General features: G+C 33.6%; 2 protein-coding genes across 3 annotated transcripts in view; one reads left to right on the top strand and one right to left on the bottom strand.

The window, feature by feature from the left end:
• cdi (serine/threonine kinase) overlaps positions 1–9,933 on the bottom strand; it is a 34,357-nt gene extending 24,424 nt beyond the window's left edge. Inside the window, 2 exon segments of the mRNA XM_018445342.1 lie at positions 8,666–9,813; positions 9,816–9,933. Of these exon segments, the coding sequence (XP_018300844.1) occupies positions 8,666–9,813; positions 9,816–9,921 (1,254 nt within the window). The 5' untranslated portion in view covers positions 9,922–9,933.
• Positions 9,934–10,119: 186 nt separating this feature from the next.
• On the top strand, positions 10,120–23,364 carry Ns1 (Nucleostemin 1). 2 transcript variants are annotated; one of them, XM_018445344.1, is made up of 8 exons: positions 10,120–10,184; positions 20,366–20,470; positions 20,662–21,029; positions 21,642–22,026; positions 22,248–22,599; positions 22,670–22,886; positions 23,002–23,173; positions 23,249–23,364. In XM_018445344.1, the coding sequence occupies exons 2-8, from the start codon at positions 20,383–20,385 to the stop codon at positions 23,338–23,340; spliced, it is 1,674 nt and encodes a 557-aa protein (XP_018300846.1). In that variant the 5' UTR covers positions 10,120–10,184; positions 20,366–20,382; the 3' UTR covers positions 23,341–23,364. The 2 variants fall into 2 exon arrangements, with proteins under 2 accessions (XP_018300846.1, XP_018300845.1); XM_018445343.1 differs by lacking the exon at positions 10,120–10,184 and adding an exon at positions 20,021–20,130.
• Positions 23,365–25,307: the final 1,943 nt, after the last annotated feature.

Here is a 25,307-nt window from a genome sequence, read left to right as displayed (position 1 = left end):
GCACATACCGTTCGAAGAAGCTCACAGTGGGTTACAGTTACCAATGTAGACAATAATTGCATTCCACGGCGACACGGCGATTTGTCCACGGCGGTGGTGCGCGATTAAAGAGAATTCGAACGAGGGATTCCTTCCGATCTCTTCGTCTCGACTTTCGCTCGATCGAGGATTAATGCCGCCGGCGCGAAATCATGATCGGGACAGTATATATACAAGGTGTACGAGAACGAAGCACCGCTTCCTCACAGTTACTACTAATTTCTCGACGAATTTGAAACCGATCTTTTACTCAGCAAGTGAGAATTTTCCCACTCATTTATTAAAAAATAAATTTTGCTTTGAAAATTTTATTTATTTAAAATTTTAAAAATTTATTTTATTTTTTGAAAATAAAATGCTTCAAGTATTTAATAAAAAATATCTGAAAATCTGAAGAATATAATTACAGAAATAAACGTTTAACTTGGAAAATTTTAACTGAACGTTAAAGCAAAGAGTCACACGAGAAATTGGCACACGTGGAACGATGTGATTCTTACTCATAGAAATAGATAAGTCCTAATTTTCTGATGATGATTGCTCTCTTTTTTCCATCAAGTGGCCGAGCAGAACGAGAGCTGTAATTGAACACGTAACGAATGATGATATCGAGGTGAGGCCTTAGTGAAGGGAAATTCTATCGCGTCTGCGGGCGACCCGCATCAAAAGATTTAAGCCAACAGGGAGGATGAGAACGCGTGTAGGTGGAATGGATGAACGGAGAACAAACGAGAGGAAGAGAGCTACTCCTCCTCCTCGCGGATTGCTGTGAGAACATCTCGTAAGACTCTCGTTTCTCTCAAGAGGCCCCTCGCGAGAGCCTCGTTCGAGCGAGGAAGCACCACCTCGTTTCCTCGCAACAACGACAGTTTCGCAACGGATGGTCGGTTGCATAATGTGCAATTGCTCGAAACGATCCCGGGCCCGAAATACAGTATACGATAAGCGACGGAATGTACACTTCGGATGCACCTTATACAATATTCATATGAGCTTCGCGGTTAATGGGAAAAGATAAGAAAGGCGAATCACCGTTCGTTTCACAGAATTGCGTCCTTCAATACGACACAAAACTTCGGACGCGGTTACACGCTGTAATGCACAATGGTTTTGTATTGCAAATCAGCCTGCTGATCGACAAGAAACTAAATTCATCTATACCATATTTTATGTTTTAAACATGGAATTCCTTGTTAATTATGATAGTCAACTTATAATGACAGAATCGTTCAATATACCTAATGATAAAATTTTTTAGTTATAACAAATTATAAAGATTTTTGCAAGTACAATGAGAAAAAGATAATCAAAAATTTATTTGTGGAATATAATATTTATTTTATTGATATAAAATTAAATATGGCAAAATAAAACTTTATTCCTAATAAATAAACTACCTATTTTATTTTTTTATAATTAATGAAAATATTTCACAGAAATGTATATTTCATTATCACGGTCAAACTTTTTCATAATCAATAAATATCAAAGAAAATATCATAGGTAACATTGGCTTCTGAATATTTCAACTTTTTTTCTCAGTATAGAGCTCCAAAGACACAAATGGGGAAAACTTAATCTTAACACAATTTCAATTCATTGTATATAAAACCCAAGTTCGAAATTAAATTACCAAGATATTACCAAGATATAAGTTGGAAAAGATGTAAGATTACAACAAAGTTTACCCGATTTTTTTCTATTAAAGAAAGATCGAGTTTAAGTATCCACCTAAAGAGTATGCCATTAATATAAAAATAACGTTCTAATATCTATACAGAACGTTTTCTTTAACTTGAGCATTTAAAACATCTCTTGTTTTTAGTGATACGAGAAAATGTCAAAGGGAAAAATTGTTCCGAAAGGACAAATATTAGGTACGATAAGCAAAACATTTGTTTCAGATCATATTTTTTGAAGTTTCAAGATTATCACCATTTTTTAAAATGGAATTAATGATTTTTTTACATAATATGATTCCTTTAATTATTCTGCAATTAAAAAATTATGCAAATTGCAATATATAATTAATATATCCTTTTTAAAAATAACTATGTTTTTTTTTACACCAATTAATCTGTCTCATTATTCTGTACATAAATGTATTAATAAGGTATACTTACTAAAAAATAAATAAATATATACATGTATATAATTTATAAAATATTTTATATTTCATGTCTAAATGTGTTAGAATAAATTATAAAATATCTTGTAAAGTATTAAAAACAACGAATACTTTAAATGCTTGAGATAAAAGAAACCCTGTATACTATTTAAAGAGAGAAATAACGTGATCTTTTGAAGTATTATAAAGCTAAAATTAAAGTCAAAATTACATTTGGCAACATTTAGAATGATGTATATTTTACAAATTAGCCTGGATGAGAAGTGTTGATGTAACGTTAACAAACTACTTTAACATGTGCTACGCAAACTTGGCTCGCTACTCGGCTGAAAAGATTCAAGTTCGGACTTCTTATTCGTCGTAATACGCGCATTATGATTCGTCGCGATACACGGAGACACAACTACGCATATGGAAACTCGTCGCAGTTTAAAAATAGACCCTCTGCATCTTTTCTTGATCCTTTTCTCCGACATTGTTGAGTGCTTCGTGAATTTCGCCAGTTCGTGCCATTTTCATGCTATACGGAGAGATTCGTTTCTCAATTTTATGTAACTTGGAATAATTTCAAAACAACATACTACGTTAATCACAATAAATCTTTGCCTGAGAAGTAGACAGAAACAATTTAAAAATTAGTTAACAATTATTTATTTCGTCAATAAAACAAGCTCAACAAGTGCAGCATTTATTATCGTTTATCGTTGTTTATCGTGACTTATCACTAACCTTGGTCATCCTGGCGATCATTAAAACGTGCCTGATTATCAATGTTAAATTATCAGTTGATCTTCTTTTATTATTCGAATTTTGCAATCAAAGATTTACGTAACTGAAAAACAATCAAAAATAGTATCCACTTCATACATAACTACTGATATTCATTTCTAGCGTTAATATATTCAAGATAAATTTTCATTATCAATCATAGCTAAACTTTTAGTAGGTATCTTTTATTTAAATATAGTATATCATAAATGTTAATATTAACCGTGAATCTAAATATGATCATAAAAGACAAGAGATTAATCAATTGTCTGCAAAGTTTTAGGCCAGTATTTATATAGTTCGTTTTTATTTTAAGATAGTCTTAAGTAATGTCTTACTTACTGCTAATGCGGCTCTGTGATTGCTTATACATGACATCTTAAGATTTATGTACTTAAAAACTTATATATTTATATATTTCAATTTTTTAATAAACTTATATACTTAAATTTGTTTATAACCAATAAATATTCTAAGAGCTGTTTTCTATTTCTACCTAAGAGTTTCAAATTCTTATTGACCGACGAATCTAGAAAACTACTTCACTTATTTACAATTTGCTCATAAGAATAATGGCAACGATCGCTCATCGTTACGCGGCATTTGACGTTACTCCAAACTCTGTAGTTTCATCATTCTTGCAGCGAGAAAATGCGGAATCTTGCATGAAACGGTAGTTTACTTGAACAAGCGAAAATTGAGACATATGTAAAGATATGTATATAAGTGTATATTTAAAGTTTGAATAACGATTTGATGACTATTTTTTAATTTATAAACCTAAATCCCGAACATTCACTATCAAGATTCATATAAGTGTATACTTGAATAAATGATTGTTAAATCTTTAAATTTTAGTACCTCATTTCCTAACAGCTTTCTTGAATTCTATTTTTATCGATATTTTATATTTTATTTAGACAGAGAATGTACCTGATTTTCTGTACCTCAAGATATACGAGAAAATCTCTAAATATAACCTTTTTTTTCACCAATTCCACTAATCCTAATTCTGATTTCGGCGATAATGCTACTTTTAGGTTTGAGATCAAACGAACTATTCGGACACAGATTTTGTAAGCGAGTTTGCTCGCAGTTAGTGATTGAAGAGCATGCGACCGCATGCTCGGCTAGAAAATTGATGTACTTGCTCAAAACTCTTGGCACGGCAATTGCCTTATCGTGCCAAGAATGCATGACCTCTGAGCCCCTAGTGACCCTATCTCGGTTGCTGTTAACTTTCAAAATTCTCCGAAATGTTTCGATTTTATTATAATTATAATAATTTTCTTTAAAAAAAATTATTTCTTTTCTTTTCCCGCAATTTGCTCCTTTACAAATTTCCTATTATTATAAATAAAATAAATCTCAATAATAAACTTATAACAAAAAGATGTAAAATTAATAAATAGATAGTTTCTTCTCTATGTTTTGAAAAACTAATTTAAATCCTCGAATTTATTAAATACCAAATATAATTATAGTAGTTTCTTATAATTTTTATAATTGTCCAAATTTAATCACTGTAGTTTCTTATTACTTTTTTTCACCATAAAATTAATTATCAAGCTTATATATATTGCATATATTATATACATATATATATATATAAATTCTTATAATATTTTATTATATTAAGTTATATTAAATATTTACTGAAAATTCTAATTTACAATATAACACATCCTTATCAAATATTGTGTGTATACTTTGAAATTATTATATGATGTCGACCGACATCCTATTGCATGCCATTTGACAATAGATAAAATAAATAGAGAGCAATTATATCAGCAAAATATGTCAGCCTCTGACTCACCGAATCATTCATCAACCTTCCGATTAATAATATTAGTCATATTTGAAAGGAGATTGCAAGTAGAATTTGACCTATGGCACAAACGACAGGATCGATTCTATCCACGATAACATCGAGAAGCACGAGTTTATTTTTAAACGAGGGTCTCGCTAATGCGCTCAAGCAGAGGTGCGCTATCCAACATCTGGTGGAACAGAAAAATATTATCCTTGCCGAGGGCAACGGTGGAAAGACGAGAGAAAGAGCGTGGTTGAAGTTATTCCGCGGAGCACGAAAATTGAACCTCGTGAAAGTGAGATAAAATCAGTTACTTATTAAAATGAATTTAACCCGACTTAATGCCGACTTTCGGTACGAATATATAAAACGTAGGAGTATAGGAGAATCAGTGATAAAAATAAAACAAAAAAATTCGATTTCCTGAAAGCCACTTTTACCTGTTTCTACTAATGTAATTTAATCTTAATCTCGGTTCAACTAACTCTTCATCTTGTTCTAATTTTAAGAATTAGAAAATGATAAAGAGTAAATTTAAACCGAGATTAAATTTAATCTACATTGGTGGTAGAAACGGGCATATATGACGAAAAGAGTCCGAAAGGCTACGTAATCGCGCGAAGTCCGAGGTTTGTGCACCGCTGCGTCGGAGGAATCACCGCAGTCACTACGAAGCGTGCTCAATTTCCTGTTGACCTATTTATAATGCGCCTATCCACGCCGGAGAAGCCACGGCATACTTCTCAAGGTCCCGGATCGCTCGGCTGACTTGTAGTGTAGGTAGGTAGGTAGGTAGGTAGGTAGATAGGTAGATAGGTAGGTAGGTAGGTAGGTAGGTAGATAGGTAGGTAGTCCAGTGCAGCCGTCACCTCGGCGGGTACATCTGCCACGAACGTGGGCCGGCAAATGCGCAAAATTGCGGACTGCATGAATATCGCGGAACTGGAGCAGCTTTCCGGCCACTTTTACCACTTGCACGCGGTGAAGTTAGATCGATAGAAAGAAGGAAAGACGTGTGTATAAATCTCTCCGTAGGACACAGAATGCGGTGTCGCGAGCTTAACAGCGAATCGATCGATTTCCGCAAAATTGCTACATGACTCTATCTCGAGTCAACATGCCCATCTCTCGTCGATTCACCGTTACGATAATAGCGTGATGGATAAAGCGATATAATTTATTTACGTCCATTTCATGCTTACGAGGCTTCCTGTTTGCAAATTCTAATTGCTACAATCTCTAGTTGCACATCTGTTACTTCCACATTTATGTACGTTTTGCTACGTTCAAGGATTAGTTTGAGAATGTATTTAAACTTTTTCATGTAACTTTCATAACTTTCATTTAACACTTAGAACTACCGATTAATTTCTACTATTTGAATATATATATATATATATATATATACACACATAAGGATGAATTAGATGTATGTATAATCTCTGCAAAAAGTGAATGAAATTGGAATTTTTATATTTTCCGTATTAAAATAAATATTCATATAAAGCAATTCAATAAGGTCAATTTTAAAATATTTAACAATACAATTTTATAGTTTAAATGAAAATTTTCTCATTTTATTTCAATTATTTTTAAAATAGAGACATCTACTTCTTACTAAAATAATTTTTTATTCAGGTTCTAAATCACCGCCAAACTTTTTTTGTATTATTTTCAAATAAATATAGATAAATTGTAATTTTTTTCATATCTTCATTTTGTTAAAAAAATACATTTAAAAAACATATTTTTAAAAATGGAATAAAAGGACAAAGTAGATTGATTAATTTAATTATATATTACAATAAAGATTATATGTAGACAGTGTTATAAGACTGTGATACGTGAATACATAACTAAGTAACATAAGTAATGAAAGCTTAGATGATATGAGCTAGACTTTAGTATTTAAACATAAGAATTATAGACAATTCTCAAAAAGTACTGTTATTTGGATAATTTAAAAAAAAAATTACAAATCAGTCATTTTGATTGTTTGATTAAATTCTAGTAAATTAAGAATAAAATCGACAAAAAAATTTTGTGTTAAATAAGCTTTTCTTAGGCCCAGTTCCACAACTCACAGTTAACTCTTAACCGAAGTTCTTAACTTGTTTCTCATCTCTTTCCAATTTTAGAATTAGAAAGAGACAATGAATAAGTTGAACCTCGGTTAAGAGTTAACCGTGAGTTGTGGAACTGGGCTTTATTCCTATAATTTCTAGAATAGATATTCACAGGTAATTTTTACAAAGTCCTGATATCAGTCGAGAAAAATGAAGTCAAGGATGAGACCCTACGATAATTATACGTATTCCTGGCCGTAAATAAACACAATGATTTACGTAAGCTACCGTGACACTATTCTGAAGTCGCAACGTCGCTTCTGCATTTGTAAACGTAAATGTCACATATGTAAAGTGTGTGCGACCATGAAATTTTATAGAAAAGTACATTATAGCAAGTGCTGTGCATCGTCCAAATAGTCCGCTTCGTTTGAAATATTTTCATTTGTCAAAAGATGTCGTCGCTTAAACTTGGAACGTAGAACCATTTCCTTGCCAATGAAAAATTCCATCGTGGTTTCCTACTTTTTGTAACAGCAACTAACGTAAAAATTCGTGACGTGAAGACAGGTAAGAAGTAGATTGTTCCGTATCTTCTATTTACTCGAGATTTTGCGTAAAATATTTGCTAACACTTGCATTTTCTCCTTTCGCTGTTTATGCGATAAATATTATCTTTATCGTGTTGGCTTCGTGGAATTATATATCGCTCACATGACTCAGAATCACTGAATTGCGAATGAAAAATTCCTCCTCCGCAGCTTCTTTCGTTTCGCGGAGTAATAGAATTTAATAGTTTGAAGACCAAGGAAAAAGCGGATCTTTTTTGACAAGATCTACAGAGAGTGAAGGTTTAATGCGTTTCCGGAAAATCGTGCCGGGACAAAAAAATACATCTTCCAATCGTTGCCGATGAGTAACCGCGTGATTACGAGTGGAATTAATTTCACGAGGCTACGCGTTCGTGCCGGGTAGCCGTATCTAATCTCCATCGAGATATTAATCTACAAAGATAGAGAGCATTCCATACAGCGAGATACGGCGAGCGTCCGTTTCGAATTCGCGATTGTTGTTCATGAACAATGGCGAGAATTAAGAAGAAGCAGATTGCTATACCATACGGGAGAAAAACTTTCTAACGAGCCTCCTCTAACGCGATCAAATATGTATCTTGAAATCTGATAGTGTCCTCGATAGGTGAACGTTCGGATTTTCGTTCTACTGTTCAGTAAAGCAAAAAAATATTACATTAATTATTTAATTTTAATCCTTAAAAACATCTTTTCGGTATGGCATACCAGATTTCTTTTTCTCATGTTTTTTCCATTGCATATAATTTTTTTAAATAAAGATACATACATTTGTTTAGTACCGATATGTTTCTTGATGTCTGGCGTTTTCATTGAAAAATAATTTTTTACAATATATTTATTTTTATAAAAATTATTAAATTAGGTTGAGTATGTTATAACTCGGTTTTTCTCATAGTATGGCATTTAAAAGTTAAATGACGTAATTATTCAAGATATATACCTAATACATTTTATGGGTGCTTATTTGCACAGAATTGCAAAGAGGAGGGAGGAATATTTTATTAATGATCTATTTAAAAAATATTATCTTCTTTATTACCATTTATATTAATTTCTAGCGTTAACATATCCCAAATAAACTTCCATTATCAATACAGTTAACTTTTAATAGATGTTTTTTTATTTGAAATTTTTTTTTCAATGTAAGACACGATCAATATTTCTTTTACGCAAAATCGAGAGATTACTAATTATTTTTTTCACGCAGTGTATACATTATAATAATAATTTCTCTTTCCATCAAATATCGCCTTACCTTGTAAACTTCCGAGAAGAAGCCCGCACCGATCTTCTCCATGTAAAAGTCGTCCAGGCGATTCAATGAGGCGACGGCATGCCTGAGCGCCTGACAGGACGCCCCAGTACGCCTCTTCGAACTCGAGTCCTGAAACGTTTCGCCTGAGCAAATCGTCAATCCGTGCACCGCACCACTCTCCGCCATCTCCGTGGGCCGCCAAGGAGAATCGCGGCATTTCTCCTTGAATTCCTTGTAGCTCCTCGGCGAGCTGGACAATTGAAGTTCCGTGGGCAGATCCTGCGGTAGGCAGGACGCGCAATTCTGCTGCAACGTGTCGCTACTAATCCTCCTCGCTGTCCAATCCTTGGACAGCGTTGAAGTGGTGAAATCACTTTCGCAGGTGTCATCCTCGCAAGGCGCAGTGGTGATCGCGGAATCACCGGCGCCATCCTTGACGTCAACCGCCTTCGAAACCACTGGCTTCTGATGCGCGTGCAAGTGATCGCTCACAACTGGCATATTAGATGCGCCATTCGACGTAAAATAATTCGCGCACGTATCCGTCAAGAGGTCCTCGTTATCGGATCTCTTTCCGCCCGACAGCGACGTATAAATCATTTCGGAAGATCTCGCGGAAGATAATTTGGCAGCGACCGTACCTGAGGGGGTGTATCCCTGCAAGCACTTGGACTGCTGCTCGTTACATGTCGTCTGGTGCTCCTTGTCGCTCGGAGGCTCTCGATTAACGGTAATAATCTTCTTCACAGTTTTTGTATAGTCTCTCGCACATAACTCGACGTTAAGGTTTCTCGCAGTCGAGGTAGACTGCGGTCGTCGTGATCTGCCGACGCCGGTCTTGGAGTAATTCGAGCAGTTTTGACCGGAGGGATTCTTTTGTATCGCGTTGGCGTGATTCCTGCCAATTTGTGACAAACCTTCCTTCGGCGAACACTTGGCCGCAGTCTTGGAACAAGCAGTTGCACAGATCGTCGTTATTTCGTCAGTCCTGCAAGGTTTAGGGGATTCCATCGCGACAGATGTGGTGTCCAACAAGTTGGCAGGCGATTGCAGAGAGTTGCTGGGAGCCTCGGAGACCACGGTGGACGAATCGTCGGCGTTGTCCTTCGTCGGTCGCCAAGGTCTCACCTTGTCGTCGGCGTTCACTTCGACGCTGTGCCCGTCGTCGCCGGCTTGGTGCACGACTTGGCTGACGTTTGGCCGCTGTTATTATTAGGCGGACCCGGCGTGTTTGACGGCGGCACTTTCCCGAACATCTTCGCTGTTATTGCCACGAGACGGTCGCGCAAGATGACGCGAGACGACAGTAGCAACAGCCCCGCGTGCGTCGCATCACACGCGGCCGACTCGATGATGCGCCTCTCGATAGTCGTCACGGTGTCGTCCTACCGTATCCCGCGACGAACAAAGAATAGTTTTGTACAGATGCTAATTCGAACAGGTGGCTGCTTAAACTGCGAATGAACGCAGTGATGATGTCACGATTCGAATGTGTTCAGGCGATGATAACGACGGCAAGGTACCTCCGTTTTTTGCAATGTGCAGCTTTGAGTTCGAATACGGTACAGATTAAGTGATATAATCAAAGAATCGCGTTCGCGACTTGGTCAAGCAACATTCTCAGAGCACACGATATCGTAGTGCCTTAATTGGCAAAGAAATCGAGCCTCCTTTCTTTCTTCGTATGTTCGAGAGCGTGCTTCAAGAAAAATTTAAGGAAGTCAAAGGTTCTGTTGCTTCGCCGGTCAAGGACATTGGAATTCGTAGGAAGACATAGGTATTTCGGAGCAGAACGACGGAAAATCGTCTCGTACGTTTCTGGTACAACGTTGGAAGACACTCGTCTTCGACGAATAGATTCGAAGACAAAGGAAGCGGAGACGAAGACGAAGGTTTCGCGATCGACGCTAGTTTGTTTCCTTTTTGGCAGTGGCGTCACGCGTTGAAATCACAGTCGATGGGTCACAAACAGACGTTATCCCCCGTAGGGCGAACCAGGATACGTCACAGATTCGAAACGAAACGTAGGAAGAGCGCGGTACCGGAACTTGGCACGGTTCTCCCCTCGTCGCCAGTGGACGACTCCTCGTGGGCTGACTCAGATCTTCCTGAAATAAAGTTGCACCGACAGGTGATCGGTTTAGTGTCGAAAATTTCAAGGAACATTGACGTAATGAAAAAGATAAATATATACGCGTTGTTTGAGTATACACATTCCTGAATGTCTACAAAGAAAAAAACGAGTTTTCGGATCTACACGGAAAGGATGATTTTGCTGAAGTATTTAAAAATGTAACTAGATCTGAAAATAATTTTGTTGGATCATTAAAATAATTATGTAGAACGTAAGCGTTGATAATAATGTTGCAAAAAGTTGTAACATTTTAGCAATTAGTTTGAGCATCTTGATTAATTTAATAACCCAATAAAATCTATTTTCAGATCTACATATATTTTTAGATACCTAATACTTATATGTATAAAAGATATAGCTAGATACGAGTCCGAAAATAATTTTGTTGGACCAAACTAATTACGTAGGAATTTCAAGCATGATGAGTAATACTGTAAAGTTTTGACATTCTAGCAATCAGTTTGTGTCATACAAAATTATTTTAAGAGTCCAACAAAATTATTTTCAGATCCTGTATGTAAATTTTTAGATGCTTCAACAAAACTGTTTTTTCTTTGTTTTGTCTTAAAATTTAAAACATTATCTTGTAGATAAATGTCTTCAAATTTTAAGATATACTTTAGAAGCCATTGGTATTCTTAAGGCATTCTTTAGAGTACTACTACATAATACACACAGAAAATATATCTCTATATCTAATCATATCCTTCTATTGCTAAAAAAAAGTTATTATTCAATTTACTTTCTTTCTTTTAAGTAACGGTTGCTTTAACAAAGAATATTTTTTTAATTGAAACATTAAAATATCTACTTATTATAAATTTAAAAAAACTCATTAATATGTATTTAAAACAAGAATTTATTTTCTCTTGATGAATAATGTAAAAGTGATCGAAAAACCGATTGTAATAAACAAATTGAATATGTTTTTATTTAATAATCTTGATTGAAGTATCAAACTTCTTGAAATTTTCAGAATGTATTTTGAATAAAGATGCTTGTGTGATGAACTTATAATAAAGATTTGTGGTAAAAACTTTTGAAATAAGTAATTATTATTTGCGTACAGTATATATTTTTCTGTGTGTAAGTTCAATACTAGTATATTTTTTTAAAATACATAAACATTTCTAAAAGACCATTCTTTAAACGTTTTTGTTGTTTAAAATGCTATATAGAATTGTTTCTTTTCTGGATCTTCAAAAAGTCCCGAAAGGACGATAATTCTTCATATACAAGTATCAAGAAAGTCACTGAAAATACGATAAAAAAACCTCAGAAAATATTCAGAAATGCTTTCAAATGCATTAGAACGTAAACAAAGTAAAATCTTAAAATTTTTTTACCATTACAAGAAAGTTAATTTAAATAATGGTTTCATAATTATGTATGATCATTCATCATATGCAATAATAACCTGTAACTTTTTGTATATTTCCAATCTGTTTTCAGCATACATCAGAAATAAATATAATACGTAAAATTAGATCTTGCTTGTTTGCAATATACAAATGTTCATTACCTCTTGTGTGAAAATATTAGATTAACCTCTAAAATGGTAAAATTAATGATTGCGCGCGGTCACGACTTTAATATACCTAATGAAATAAAACCAAATCATAAAACTACTAAAATATAAAATAGAAAACGTTTAACTTTAACCGTTATAATATTAGAGAAATCGTCCGAGGTAAAGACTATCTTTACGCGTAATAACTTTGAAATTTGTGTGACACATCCAGGATATTCCATTTTATTTCATTCAATCATACAATTTTCTTTAATTACCAAATACATCTAATTAAATAAATTTAAATCATAAAAGTATTAAAAATAAACGTTTTGGTTCTAACCTAATAATATTAGAAAAACTGTGTTAGTGTAAAAAATTATACTAATTGTAAGACAAGATGTACAGTCCGATCTCCGAAGTGGTAACGTAACGAGTGGTTTCCGCGATTTGAAGGCATCATGACGCAGCGCGCATCTCGAAGCCATAAATCACAAGTAACTGAAATCGATTTTCCCCTCGATAATCAAATTTTCACACGTAACGAACATCGCGTAGATTGCCGTCGTAGATTGACATTGGGATATTTTCTCTGTATTTTCGCGGATATATCTCAGACCTGCTGGAGAAATCGTGAGTAACGGGAGAAGCAAACTGTGTAAGCTGGTTATAATAGACTGTTTTTCATTTATTATCAAGCACATCGCAGCGTATTTTACAGCGATAACGAGCAGAATGTGTCAATTTCTCGAGGAGAAATAAATGTTTTTCTGTCAAAGTCGTTTTTAATAAAAAAGAATATTAGAGATTCATAAATTTATTATTAAATCACACGCAAGAGCTCCAGAGATTTCTAACAAATCGTCGGAAATTTTGGGATTGCAAAGGCAAACGAAATAAAGAGACATTTCGATAGAGATATATCTGCGGAAATATTCTTTTGTCATTTTCAGCGATCTTAAAATCGTTCAGCTACCAAGTTTCTTAAACCACATACAATTAGTATAGAAATTTTCTTTTTGCGCTTACGTCGGTGACACTATCATTGTTTTTACAAAAACGCGTCAAGACACTCAAGGACAATTCTTATTTGTACCGAAATAATCATACATAAAGAAACTATTATTTGAAATTACTTGTAGTTTTCGATAATTTGGATAATATTCAAAATCGAAATTTAAAAATAATTAAATTTTTTTAAATAATAAAAATTAAAATAATTAAACTTTTAAGATATATTGTTCGATAGTAATGTTAATAAATAAATATCATCGAAAATTGAGATAATCTCTTCTTTATCGAAACTAATACTGCATTAATTTAAAATAAGTTTAATCTTAAAGTTTCTAGAAGATCTAAAATTTCCTTTTACTACTTTAAAATTAAACGTATTATTAGGAACTACGATAAACCATGGTAACAATAATGTAGTTTTTTCTCTAAAATAGAAATATGAAAAAAGAGGAGTGAAAATTTTTACCGTTAATAGAGAAATTTTTCACTTTTCATGCTTTCGCCTTCGAAAAAAAGTTGTATAATCGGTCCTTTCATCATATTGTTCAATAATAAAAAAGGTTCAATAATAAAATCAGGATTTTATAGAGGTCTATTATCTGAAAAAACAAATAACTTTGTCTATTTGCGTTTTTTATAGAATATAATGACTTGCCGTGAGAATCTCGCGTGTTATTACATGTCGCGTTTATTATTTGTAGCAAGTACCAAATCATGAAATTTTCATTAAAAAAAAAGACCAAAATCATCATTGCACAATGTGTTTGCCCGATAGTCAAGTGTTCGATAAGACTGAGCCACACTTACGTGACGTGTTTTTACCGCATAATTACATTGCACGATTACGACACAGTCAAGTAGATATGTATATACGGAGTATCGCATCCACGTAACGCCCGCACTCGTATCGACTCGGCCCAATATTCGCCGAATAAACAGGTGTAAGATTACATTAGATCTGGTCTTTTTAACTAAACTTCTCTTGCATCGTTCATCTTTTCTCTTTTTTTTCCAACGTGAAAAGAAGAAGAAGGAGAAAGATGAATCGTACGAGAACTTCAGTTAAAAAGAATAAAGGGGGAGAAATTTGCAAACGATGTCGCTATAAACAAACTCTCATGATTTGTAAACGACAGCTTTAAGAATTAACAAAAATAACAATTTCATGGATGTTTGCGCCGATTTTTCAATTAACATTGCACTGCAAAATCGTGACAAGTTTTCGTTAGAAACCGTGTGCTCGTAAACACAAGTTGTTAATTATTATCGAAAATGACTGTTAACCATCCTTGATGTTTTTTATCTTCGTCGTTACTTCATACTACACTGTAAAAAATAAAATGTTAATTTTAACTTAAAGACGTATAGTAAACTTCCTGAAATATGTTAAAATGTTAAAAATATTAATTTTTTGATGTCTCAGAAAGTCCACTATACGTTTTTAAGTTAAAATTAACATTTTATTTTTTACAGTAATTGTTATTACGCAGGTTTCATTTTACGCTTATTGCGTGACATCGTACGATGTAAATAACTATGTAACATCGGTATTAATCTTAGGTAATCGGTATTAATTTTGAAATATTCTAAGGTAGTATTAATTTTGTAATATTATATTATATGTACATACTATATATTTAATATTGTCGTACGGCAAAGGAGGATACAACTTTTAAGCATTTTCACAACCATTCGGGAATTTATTTCTATACATTTTCTTATATACGTTTTTCTACGTAGAAACCGAAATTTATCATTATAATTGACGCTGTACTCAAGAAAAAATATTAGTACATTGAAATAATGCCAATAGAATTAAATCGTCATTATATACCGGGAAGAAATTAAACATTTTTCGACGAAAATGATGAATCATTGTATTATTCCTGTATAAATATGGGATGGAAAACAACGTTTATCGTTAGGTAAGCTTTAAAGAGTAATAAACGATAATGAAATCATATTCTTCAATTAACTTGAAACGAAATCTAAAATATCATTTTAACCCGAGGCACAGTTAGGACGATATTAACGAGTGATGTAGAAAGTTGGAAAGTTGCGACGAATGAAGAAATCAGCGGAAACGTCCAGAGATACGTCAATAACGTTTCCACCGTCACGAGAAGATTAAACCGAGGGATATACACCGTTTTCAACGACATGTCAAAACACATCCAGAGGGAAAACGGATTACGACGAAAGACGGCATCGCTGTCGCGGACTTAATGTCCACTTCTACCAATGTAGATTAACTTTAATCTCGGTCTAATTCACTGTTTATCCTTTTCTAATTCTTGAGAACTGGAAAAAGATAGAAAGTAAATTAAACCGAGATTAAAGTTCATCTACATAAGACTCATGTTCATTTCTATCAATGTGGAATAACTTTAATTTTGATTCAATTTACCCTTTTCTAATGATTAGAATTAAAAAAAAAAAAGTAAATTAACCCGAGATTAAAATTAATTTACACATTGATAGAAATTGATATAAATTCTTTACCGGTTTTCTTTTACTTTCGAAAGAAAGTAATTACAATCGGCGGAAAATAATGCTCGAATCATTGAAGAAAATATTTGAAAAATATAAATCAGCATGTAATTTCCAAATCACATGGCGTTAAGCATAGTGTCACATTACATATTGAAGACTGAGGATTGTGAATTAGAGATTAAACTGAGTAAAATATCTGGTTGAAAATAGACGAACCAGAAAACTCTGATTACATCAGAATTTCAGTTATCACAATTAGATTAGTAGGATCAGAAAGTTCTGATTCGTCCAATTTCAATTAAAATTCTAATTACTCCAACCAGACATTTTTCTCAGTGTAAAATTTGACCAATCGGATAATTTCAATTATATCTATTTCGTTCTGATTGGTTGAATTCTAATTTTCAATTCGCAATTCTTATTCCTCAATGCAGTATTTAAAGCCCTTATCACACTATACATAGAAGATTAAGAAGATTGAGGAATTGAAGATTAAATGCTATCTCTCTCAAATAAGTTTAATTTTAATTCATGTAAATGATTGAATTCTAATGTTCAATTCACAACCCTTAATTTTCAATGCATAGTGTGTGGGATTATGAATTTTATGCTCATTTTTATTAATATAAATTATTTTAATCTCGGCTACTCTTCATCTTTTTCTAGTTCTAAGAATTAGACAAAAATGAAGAATAAGTTGAAGAGATTGAAGTTGATCTATGCTCTAAAAGACAACTTTTGGAATGAATGTCACTCTGAAGAGTGAAATCTCACTTTTGAAAATTAAGCTACTTTTTTTAAGATTAGCTCAATTTTCACTTTTTAGATCCAATTCCATCAATATAAGATTAACTTTAATCTCGATTCATTACTCCATCATCTTTTTTTTTGTTTTAAGAATTAGAAAAAAATGAAGAACAAGTTCAACCAAGATTAAAATTTTCTATCGATAGAAACAGGCATTAAAGTGAGATTCCATTCCAAACAACTTGGAGAATACATTGATGGAAACGGACTTTAGAGAATTGAAGAGAACAAATACACACAGGATACTTACGGTGCATCGGGTTTTGGATCGTCGTCGTCGTTCGAGAAGACTATTCGAGTCCCGGAATCTCGTTTGCTTCGATATTCCGGGATGGAAGAACCGGAGAAATGTCTCGGCGACGCTGACAGCTCTCTCGCGCGGCGTCGCCTCGCGTGGAAAGCGTCGTCTCGCGTCGCCTCACGTCGCACGCACGCAAACAAGCAAGTACTCGTGACGTCCGGACGCTTTTAGACGGCCTTGAACCACGTGAGGAAGAATTCGGGGCCTGCTGGCCGCGGTCCTACCGGACGCTCCTTCCCTCGAAGATCCTGATTTCGACTTCGGCCAGACGAGTCGAAACGTTTCCTCTCACTCATCCATGCTGTCACTTGATGTGTTTACCTTCTCTCGACGGCGAAAGAGAAAGAGAAAGAGGGAGAAAGAGAGCCCATCCGACGCCGTTGCGTGCATCGGCGCGTCTCGGCGAGCGGACGCGGGACGACCAGGTAGACTGCCGTCGCGGATTTTCGGACGGGTCGCTGACACTCGACACGGTCGCGCGCCCCGGGTAAACAGAGGACAGGAGCAGACAGGAGGAAGAGGAGAGACGTGGCGGAAGAGGGTGGTGGGGTAAAGCACAACACTGTGTACGAAATTAATATGCAGTTTCGTTCGGTTTTAAATCGCCGCCGGTGTGCGAAGGGAGATAATCCGCGACGCGACGCGTCGAAACGGATCGTTCGCGTCTCACCACTGCGATTTACTCTTTCGCGTGTGATCTCAAGAGACTCGTCGACGACGCAGCAGCTTCCCGACGCAACGCAGCTACTCGCGACGGGTACCCGCACACTCACTGACAACGCCAGACGGCGGCCATTATGGGAATGTCGGGAATGAGTCGTCGCGACGGATGCGCCAACGCCACCGCACGGCGAGAGCCCGAAACGGGCCTGTTGTACCCTTTCCTGCTCCGCACATTTGCTTGCCGCTTCCCCTCACCGCTTGGATCCGTGGCCGATCGATTGTGTATCTTGAAATTCTTGAAATAAGATGAAAATTACAACACTGAGCAAATTCAATGGAATATTTATAATTTCATTGGTCAATATCTAGCAAATCATTTTTGTAATTTTCATTTCGAGATACATAATCGATTCCCTTCTATCGATCGATCGATCGACGATGAAAAGCGCGCCATTTTCAAGTACTTTCAACCCAGTAAACGAGAATGGATCGTAATGGATTCAGATTTTCGGAAGTTTCGCATTCGCGAACGTTGAATAAATTCTTTTCAATCCCAATACACTTTTATTTATTTATAGGAATTGCATGAAGCACATTTTTGTGCCTTTCAATCTAAAAAGGTTTCAGTTTTTTAAGTGCATCGTGAATACTGCTCAATTCAAAATTCTAAATTGAAAATGTAGTTTTTTTCTTATTAAAGGATTATATTAAAAATATTCAATACAATTCATATGCATCATATATTACGGGAAAGAAGCGGAAGTTTATTCGGCAAAATCGAATTTTAATTAATCGGCTACGAATCCTTGTACTACATACGTCTCGCTTTTCGTGAATTTGATATCGCGGTCTTTAATTTGTAGATCGTATTTTATTCCGTTGCATGCAACAAATTCGAATTTGTGCTTTTCAAATCGGTTATTTTTTTATGGAGAAGCACAGATCGACGAATTCCACTGCATGCCCATCGCTCGTTCGCTTCATGACACTCGAACGACACGGCGTGGGAATCAGGATAGGAGAAACTGTATCACTCTCTCGCGATTTCGAGGGACGTTTCGCGGGACGCGCGTAAAATTAATTTATGGAAATTTCTATTCCGCCCCGCATGGCAGAACGGCCTTGTCTCTATATACTGTGTCGGACGAGTGCCACTTGTAAAATGAGATGAAAGTGTGAGAATGCGCATCCTCGTATATGCATGTGCCTTTCACCGTCCGTCCTCAGACTGCGATTAACTTAATTGGCGATGAACTTATTAAATAATATTCATATTTAACCTAATAATATGTAACATTTCATTAATTTAAATAAGAATTGTTAATTATTAGTAGTAATTTAGAAGATGGAAAAGAATAGATTAGAAAGAATAAAATATAGCTAGAAATTTTTTGTAATCAATCTTTCCGCTGGATGAACTGAATTATTTTGAGAGCGACTTCAACTCCGATTAACTTAATAGGCAATTAATTTATCAAGGTAACATCTGTGATATTTATTAACATGGACGGAGTTAACAAATTCTGTTGTTTATTCGATCTAATGAAAATTTTTCTCAGAATTTTTATACAAATTGTAACACTTTTCAGAAATATAAAGAACGTTTTCTTTTCTAACAATAAAAAATATTAAGAATGTTTTCTTTTTTAACAATAAGAAAAAAATTAAACATATTCTTAGAATTTTTCATATATGTAAATTTTAAAATATTTTACGGTTTCTATAATTATTTTTATAGCTATAAAATTTCTGGTGAAATCTTATAAAATCTGAAAAGTTAAATTTAGTTTTATCCTTTTCAAAAATTATAGAAAATGAGGAATTTTTAAATTTTTTAAATATTTCAGAATTTATGTATACATATAAAGAATTTATTTGGAAAAAATATAAACTTTCTCGGCACTTTAAAGAGTATTCTAATTTATATTTTAAAAATCTGAGAAATTTTTTCAAAAGTTAGAAAATTATTTAGCAATTTTGAAAAATGCTGAAGTTTATATAAAAATTTTGAAAAACTATATGAACAATTTTAAGAAAAATTTTCACCAGAATAACTTAAAAAAAATTTAATTAGGGATTAATTGTATAATTAAAAACTTTGATAAAAGCAAACGTGCTCTCTATAAGATTTAATCGAAATCACTTCGAAAGATAATTGCATGCTCGATTGATATTTTTTTTATTTAGAAGATAATTTGCGTAATTACAGAATTGAAAAAAGATTAGAAATTTTTTTTAAATCCTCGCAGTATGAAATTTTGTTAGAATTTCATATTTTTGCTAATTTTTGTTTAAATTGCATTAAAAATCACTGATCTAGTAACTTATTCTAGTAATTTATTGCGATGAAATGCGAGGTCTGTTCGCGTTGCATACACTTTTTGCACTCAGGGGTGCGTTCCAAAATTCAACTCTATCATCTGTCAACTCCGAGCTTCCGAGCTCCGATCGACTGCACGTGGTTATTTCGAGCGTTATTATTATAAAAATATTGCGATAGTTTTATAATAAAGTTATATTATTAGTAAATATGAAGTTTCGCAGTAAGTGTGTTAAATATATCAAAAAAAATTCGAAGCTTTACGTACTTTATGGAAGACTTAAAATATGTATTAGGTTATGTCCATTAGAATGGTTCAATCTGCCCATATCTTTACAGTTAATAGTAATTAATAAAAACAGACATTATCATGCATTTGTCATTACCTTATTATTACATTAATGTAATTTTTCTAAAAATAATTTTCTCATTTTAATGTTATTGCGATTATTATATAGATAAGCAAAGTAAGCGCATGCCGGCGCGGAAGAGGTACAAGATCGAGAAAAAGGTTCGTGAACACAACCGAAAAATGAAGAAAGAGGCTAAGAAAAATTCTAGAAGTCAGTGCTCTAATTTATCAAATATAAGGCCTATTCCTTTTGGCTGAACTTTTGCACCCGTCCATCTTTCTTCCTCTTCTTTCTTCCTGGAGAGAAAAGGAAAAAAATGAACTGGTGCAAAAGTTCAGTCAAATAGAGATATACATTTGTATTTAAAATAGTTTGATAAGTACAATTTTATTTTTATTCAGAAAAGCCCAAGATAGTAGAAATACCGAATCAGTGTCCGTTCAAAGAGGATATATTGAAAGAAGTAGAGGCAATGAAGAAGCAACGAGAGGAGGAAAAACAGAAGCAGAAGGAAGCAGCGCGTGAGAGAAAACGCGAGCAACTCGTCAAGGATGGTCTCCAGGGATTAGTTAAACAGGCTGAGAATAAGCAGTTGGCACATAAACCGATGGAAATAGATTCTGCTCAAGATCAAATAAAAAAAGGCGTTGCTAAAGAAGAAAATTCACTTAAAGCTTATTATAAAGAATTCAAAAAGGTTCTAGATGCAGCCGACGTTATTCTTGAAGTTGTCGATGCTCGTGATCCATTGGGAACACGATGCAAAGAGGCAAGTTTTGTGAAGTTTATATTCCAAATAACTTATTAATCTATTAGATTAATATACATTTATATTTTTACATCAAATAAGGGGAAAAATAAGCTGAAACAACGAGCAAATTAAAAGTTTTGCCTTAATTAATAATCTATATTTCATTTCATATTTAATATGCATAACGTTTCAACCTTGCTAAGTCCTCTTCAATCACAATATTAATATTAATACATATGAATTACTTTCATCCCATACACAATTCTTTAAAAATATGTCAGTAACAACCTAAAATTCCTATAAAATTAACGATAGTTATTATTTGCAGTACTATTTTAATTACACACAGTTTATAACGAAAAAAATAGAAATAGTAATGTTACATATTTATCGTCATATTTTTAAAAAATTGGGATGAAAGTAATTCATATGTATTAATATTATTATTGCGGATGAAGATGACTTAGGTAAGGTCGAAAACGTTTGGCATATTAAATATGAAATGATATACAGATTATTAATTAAAGCAAGATCTTTGATTTGCTCGTTGTTTTGGCCTTTTTTTCTTATTATTATTAATTACAATACGAACTCCGTCATTATTTTGTTGTCACTAATATCTGAATACAGGTAGAAGAAACAGTCAGAGCTGCAGGAAACAAGAGACTGGTGTTGGTTCTGAACAAGGCTGATTTGATTCCCAGAGATAATTTAGATCAATGGCTAAAGTATTTGAGGGCCAGTTTACCTGCCGTGGCATTTAAGTCGTCCACACAAAACCAAGCGAATCGATTAGGCAGAAGAAAATTAGGAAAGAAAACGGAATCCATGATACAGAGCAACACTTGCTTTGGAGCGGAATTGCTTCTGTCGCTACTCGGAAATTATTGTAGAAATAGTAATAACGTAAAAACAAGCATTAGAGTGGGTGTTGTTGGTTTGCCAAACGTAGGAAAATCTAGCGTTATTAATTCTTTAAAACGTAATAAAGCGTGCAACGTAGGAAATATACCAGGTAATTAATTAATTACTTATTGACAATTCTTATATCAGCTATGCTCTTTAAACCATGTCGTTTGTTTTAGCGATTACATTTTCGAGTTTGTTAATTCTTTTTTTAATTAAAAAAATTGTTTTCTGTAGTAATTTATAATTAATGAAACATTTGTATAATTAAGCCAATTAATTAATATTTGTACACTTATTGATCCAATTTATAATTTTTTTAAATTTCAGGAATAACGAAAACGATGCAAATTGTTCAATTAGATTCTAAAATAAAATTGTTAGATTCTCCTGGTATAGTATTCGCTAATTCGGATGAAAATTCTGATGATACATCTGTAGCTCTAAAAAATGCTGTAAGAATTCAAGCATTGAAAGATCCTTTTAAGCCAGCGACTGCGATTTTGAAAAGAGTCTCGCGACAACAGATAATAGAGTTATACGATATGCAAGATTTTTCAACACCAGATGAATTTTTCGCCATGAAAGCAGCACGAATGGGAAAATATAAGAAAGGCGGAATACCTGATGCGGCTGCTGCTGCGCGCGGCATTATTGAAGATTGGAATTCTGGAAAAATCAGGTTGGTTTTATTATACTATTCCAAATCTTTACACAGTGATAATATCTAACATTTAAAATATTTTTGTTAGATATTATACAGTTCCACCTGAACAACCGATATGTCACATATCTGCCGAGATAGTCAATCAAGTAGCTAAAGAATTCGATATTGAAAGTTTTGCTGCAGAAGAAAGAATGATGCTCGATAATTTTGCGACACATTCTGCAAATGATCCTACCACAGATCCTGTCTTGATCAATAGTACAGGTCCTGTCACAATGGAGATCGAAATACAAAAGGAAGCGGTACGATGAGTATTAGAAATTTATTGAATATGGATGGATACATGGGATATTTATCGAAACTTGTATACACTATAAAAATTATTTTATGTAGTATTTGGCCGGTATGTTGTTGCAGGAATACAAAGTGCAGAAGAAATTGAAAAAGAAATTACAAAATACGAAGAAGGATAAGTCTACTGAAAGAAAGAAGAAATCAGATCCACTTTTCGAAATTGAAGGCAATCAAAAACTAAATAAACTCAAGAAACTTCAATTCAAGAAGGAAAAAAAAGAACGATTGAGAAGAGGTATAAAAAAAATTAAGAAAAAAAAGATTAAATATAATATTTATTTTTTTCAAAATGTCACTTCTCAATTTCCAGAAAAAGCTACTATGAAGCTAGCGGGACAGCTTGAAGAATTTAAATTTACTTCCGATGATTATGACTTCAATACAGACTTTACAACTACGTAGATTATTGTCATAAATATAGTACGTGTATCTATGGTTATCAATATTTTTTGTATACTACAACGTATATACATATGTATATACATGTATGATGTCTACATTACATGTATACTATATAACAATGTGTTGTGAGAATATTATATCAATTCTAACTAGGATTATTTTCTTTTTATGCAACCGATACCCATGTTAACTCTTATATTATAGAATAAATATTATAGAATAAAAAGAGCTATCTATCTTGTATGTCACACGATTAAAGAAATTTTATTTTTGTATCTACGTGCAATAACTGTGTATAAAATCTTAAATATTTTTTTCATTTCACGAAAGCAGAAAAACAACTAGGAATTAAAATGATGGCATCCCGATTGCGCAATCGATACAGAGAATCTAACTCGCTGTAACTTCAACTGATTAACAGAACGCGACAAGTGTCAATTCGATAAGAATAACTAGATAAAGCAAAGGATATAACCGAAAGTACGAATGCGAGCGAGGAGTTAGTCAAAATTTACCGTCTACGCATTATTTTGACCGTCAGTGTGATTCGGAAATAGGATAACGTCGCGAAAGTAATAAAGATGAAATTATGTAATGAGTTACGCGAGTCTAAGTGGAATAAAGGTTTATTTTTTTTTCTATAAACAATAAAAGCATGAGTTTATTTCTTTCTCCACATTCCGAGTTCCAGCGATATCCGGAGCTCGGTGTCGGAATTGCGGCACAATAGTTGGTTAAGTTTTATTTTCCTGGATCAGATGATTCTGAATAAACACAATTTTTATTTGTTTCGCTTGGAAAGTTTTTAACAAAAACCAGAATTTCCGAACATAAAAATCATATCAATAGAAAGTTTTTTTTACTTTAAAAAACATATTTTAATTTCAAAGAAATTTTCATTGATCCAAAGTAATAATTTGTTTGAATACGAGCAAAGAAATATTTCTTTGAAATTAAAATATTTTTTTCTCAGTATACGGAATTCTGGTTTGGGTATCTTGTTAAGTACAACAGACGGCAATAAAGTTTTTAATTTTGGACAACAGCTTAGCGATGATTGTATCCGTCTATCTTTTTACAACTTGACTCCGATATTGTTATTTATACACTGAAGAGGAGGACCTAATCTTATGGTCGAAACGTCTGTAATTGGTGATTGACATATATATTATATTTAGATAACACATGTACAACTGTATCGGCTCTCATTGGCACTGTTTCCTTTATTGATTTAATCTTTGGAGCCTTTTTCAATTTTAATTGTTAAATCTAAGAATCTTATCACTCGGATTTATGTACGGAGTCCCGAGTACTGCGCGCCACACCAGTAGAAATCAAAAGAAGAAAGAGATACTGGATTCGAAGAATTTTTGACGAAAAACTTAATGGACAGAAATGAATATTTTCCTAGTATTTTAAATACAAGACGTTTAAATTATAAGTAAAATATTGTCTTAATACGATCCGATAGGATCCAAATGACACACAAGAATTACTATACATGATGCATATTAATACTGTAACCTGGAATAAGTCTTACAAGTTTTTTGATCACATCAATATGAGTTTGAATGTTTAAATGTTAAAATATAAAGAAAGCGCATATTCTTTAAAATAAACAATTTTTAATGTGATTATTTGAAAGTAGAATAATAAATAAATATACATGTGAAATTATTTAGAAAACATCTTGCTTCGGTTATGGAATTCAGTTATTAGAATTGTATGGGATTTAATAGCGTGATTAAAAGCATTAAACTTATGATATTATTATAAAATGAGTAGTAATACATGTACATATGTGCCCAACATATGAATCATGTTAATCTACACAAGAGAAGTGGGACGAGAACTGCACATATGCACTGTGATAACGAGTAGATAAGTGCTCTAGCACTGTGTGTATCAAGTATTTGTCATGCGATTGATGCGATTAACTATTACACGAGAAACGTAACTCGACTATT

The sequence above is a fragment of the Mycetomoellerius zeteki genome, unplaced genomic scaffold (genome assembly GCF_001594055.1).
Source record: "Mycetomoellerius zeteki isolate Tzet28-1 unplaced genomic scaffold, Tzet1.0 scaffold158, whole genome shotgun sequence".
NCBI classification, from domain to species: Eukaryota; Metazoa; Arthropoda; class Insecta; order Hymenoptera; family Formicidae; genus Mycetomoellerius; species Mycetomoellerius zeteki.
Note: the sequence above shows the minus strand (reverse complement) of the source record. Positions and strands in the feature narration are given on the sequence as shown.

Excerpts from the sequence above, each read along its gene's own strand:
- Ns1 (XM_018445343.1), top strand. Across the intron at positions 20,471-20,661 it reads GGCTAAGAAAAATTCTAGAA|AAAAGCCCAAGATAGTAGAA; the intron begins GTCAGTGCTCTA and ends ATTTTTATTCAG. Across the intron at positions 23,174-23,248 it reads AAAAGAACGATTGAGAAGAG|AAAAAGCTACTATGAAGCTA; the intron begins GTATAAAAAAAA and ends CTCAATTTCCAG.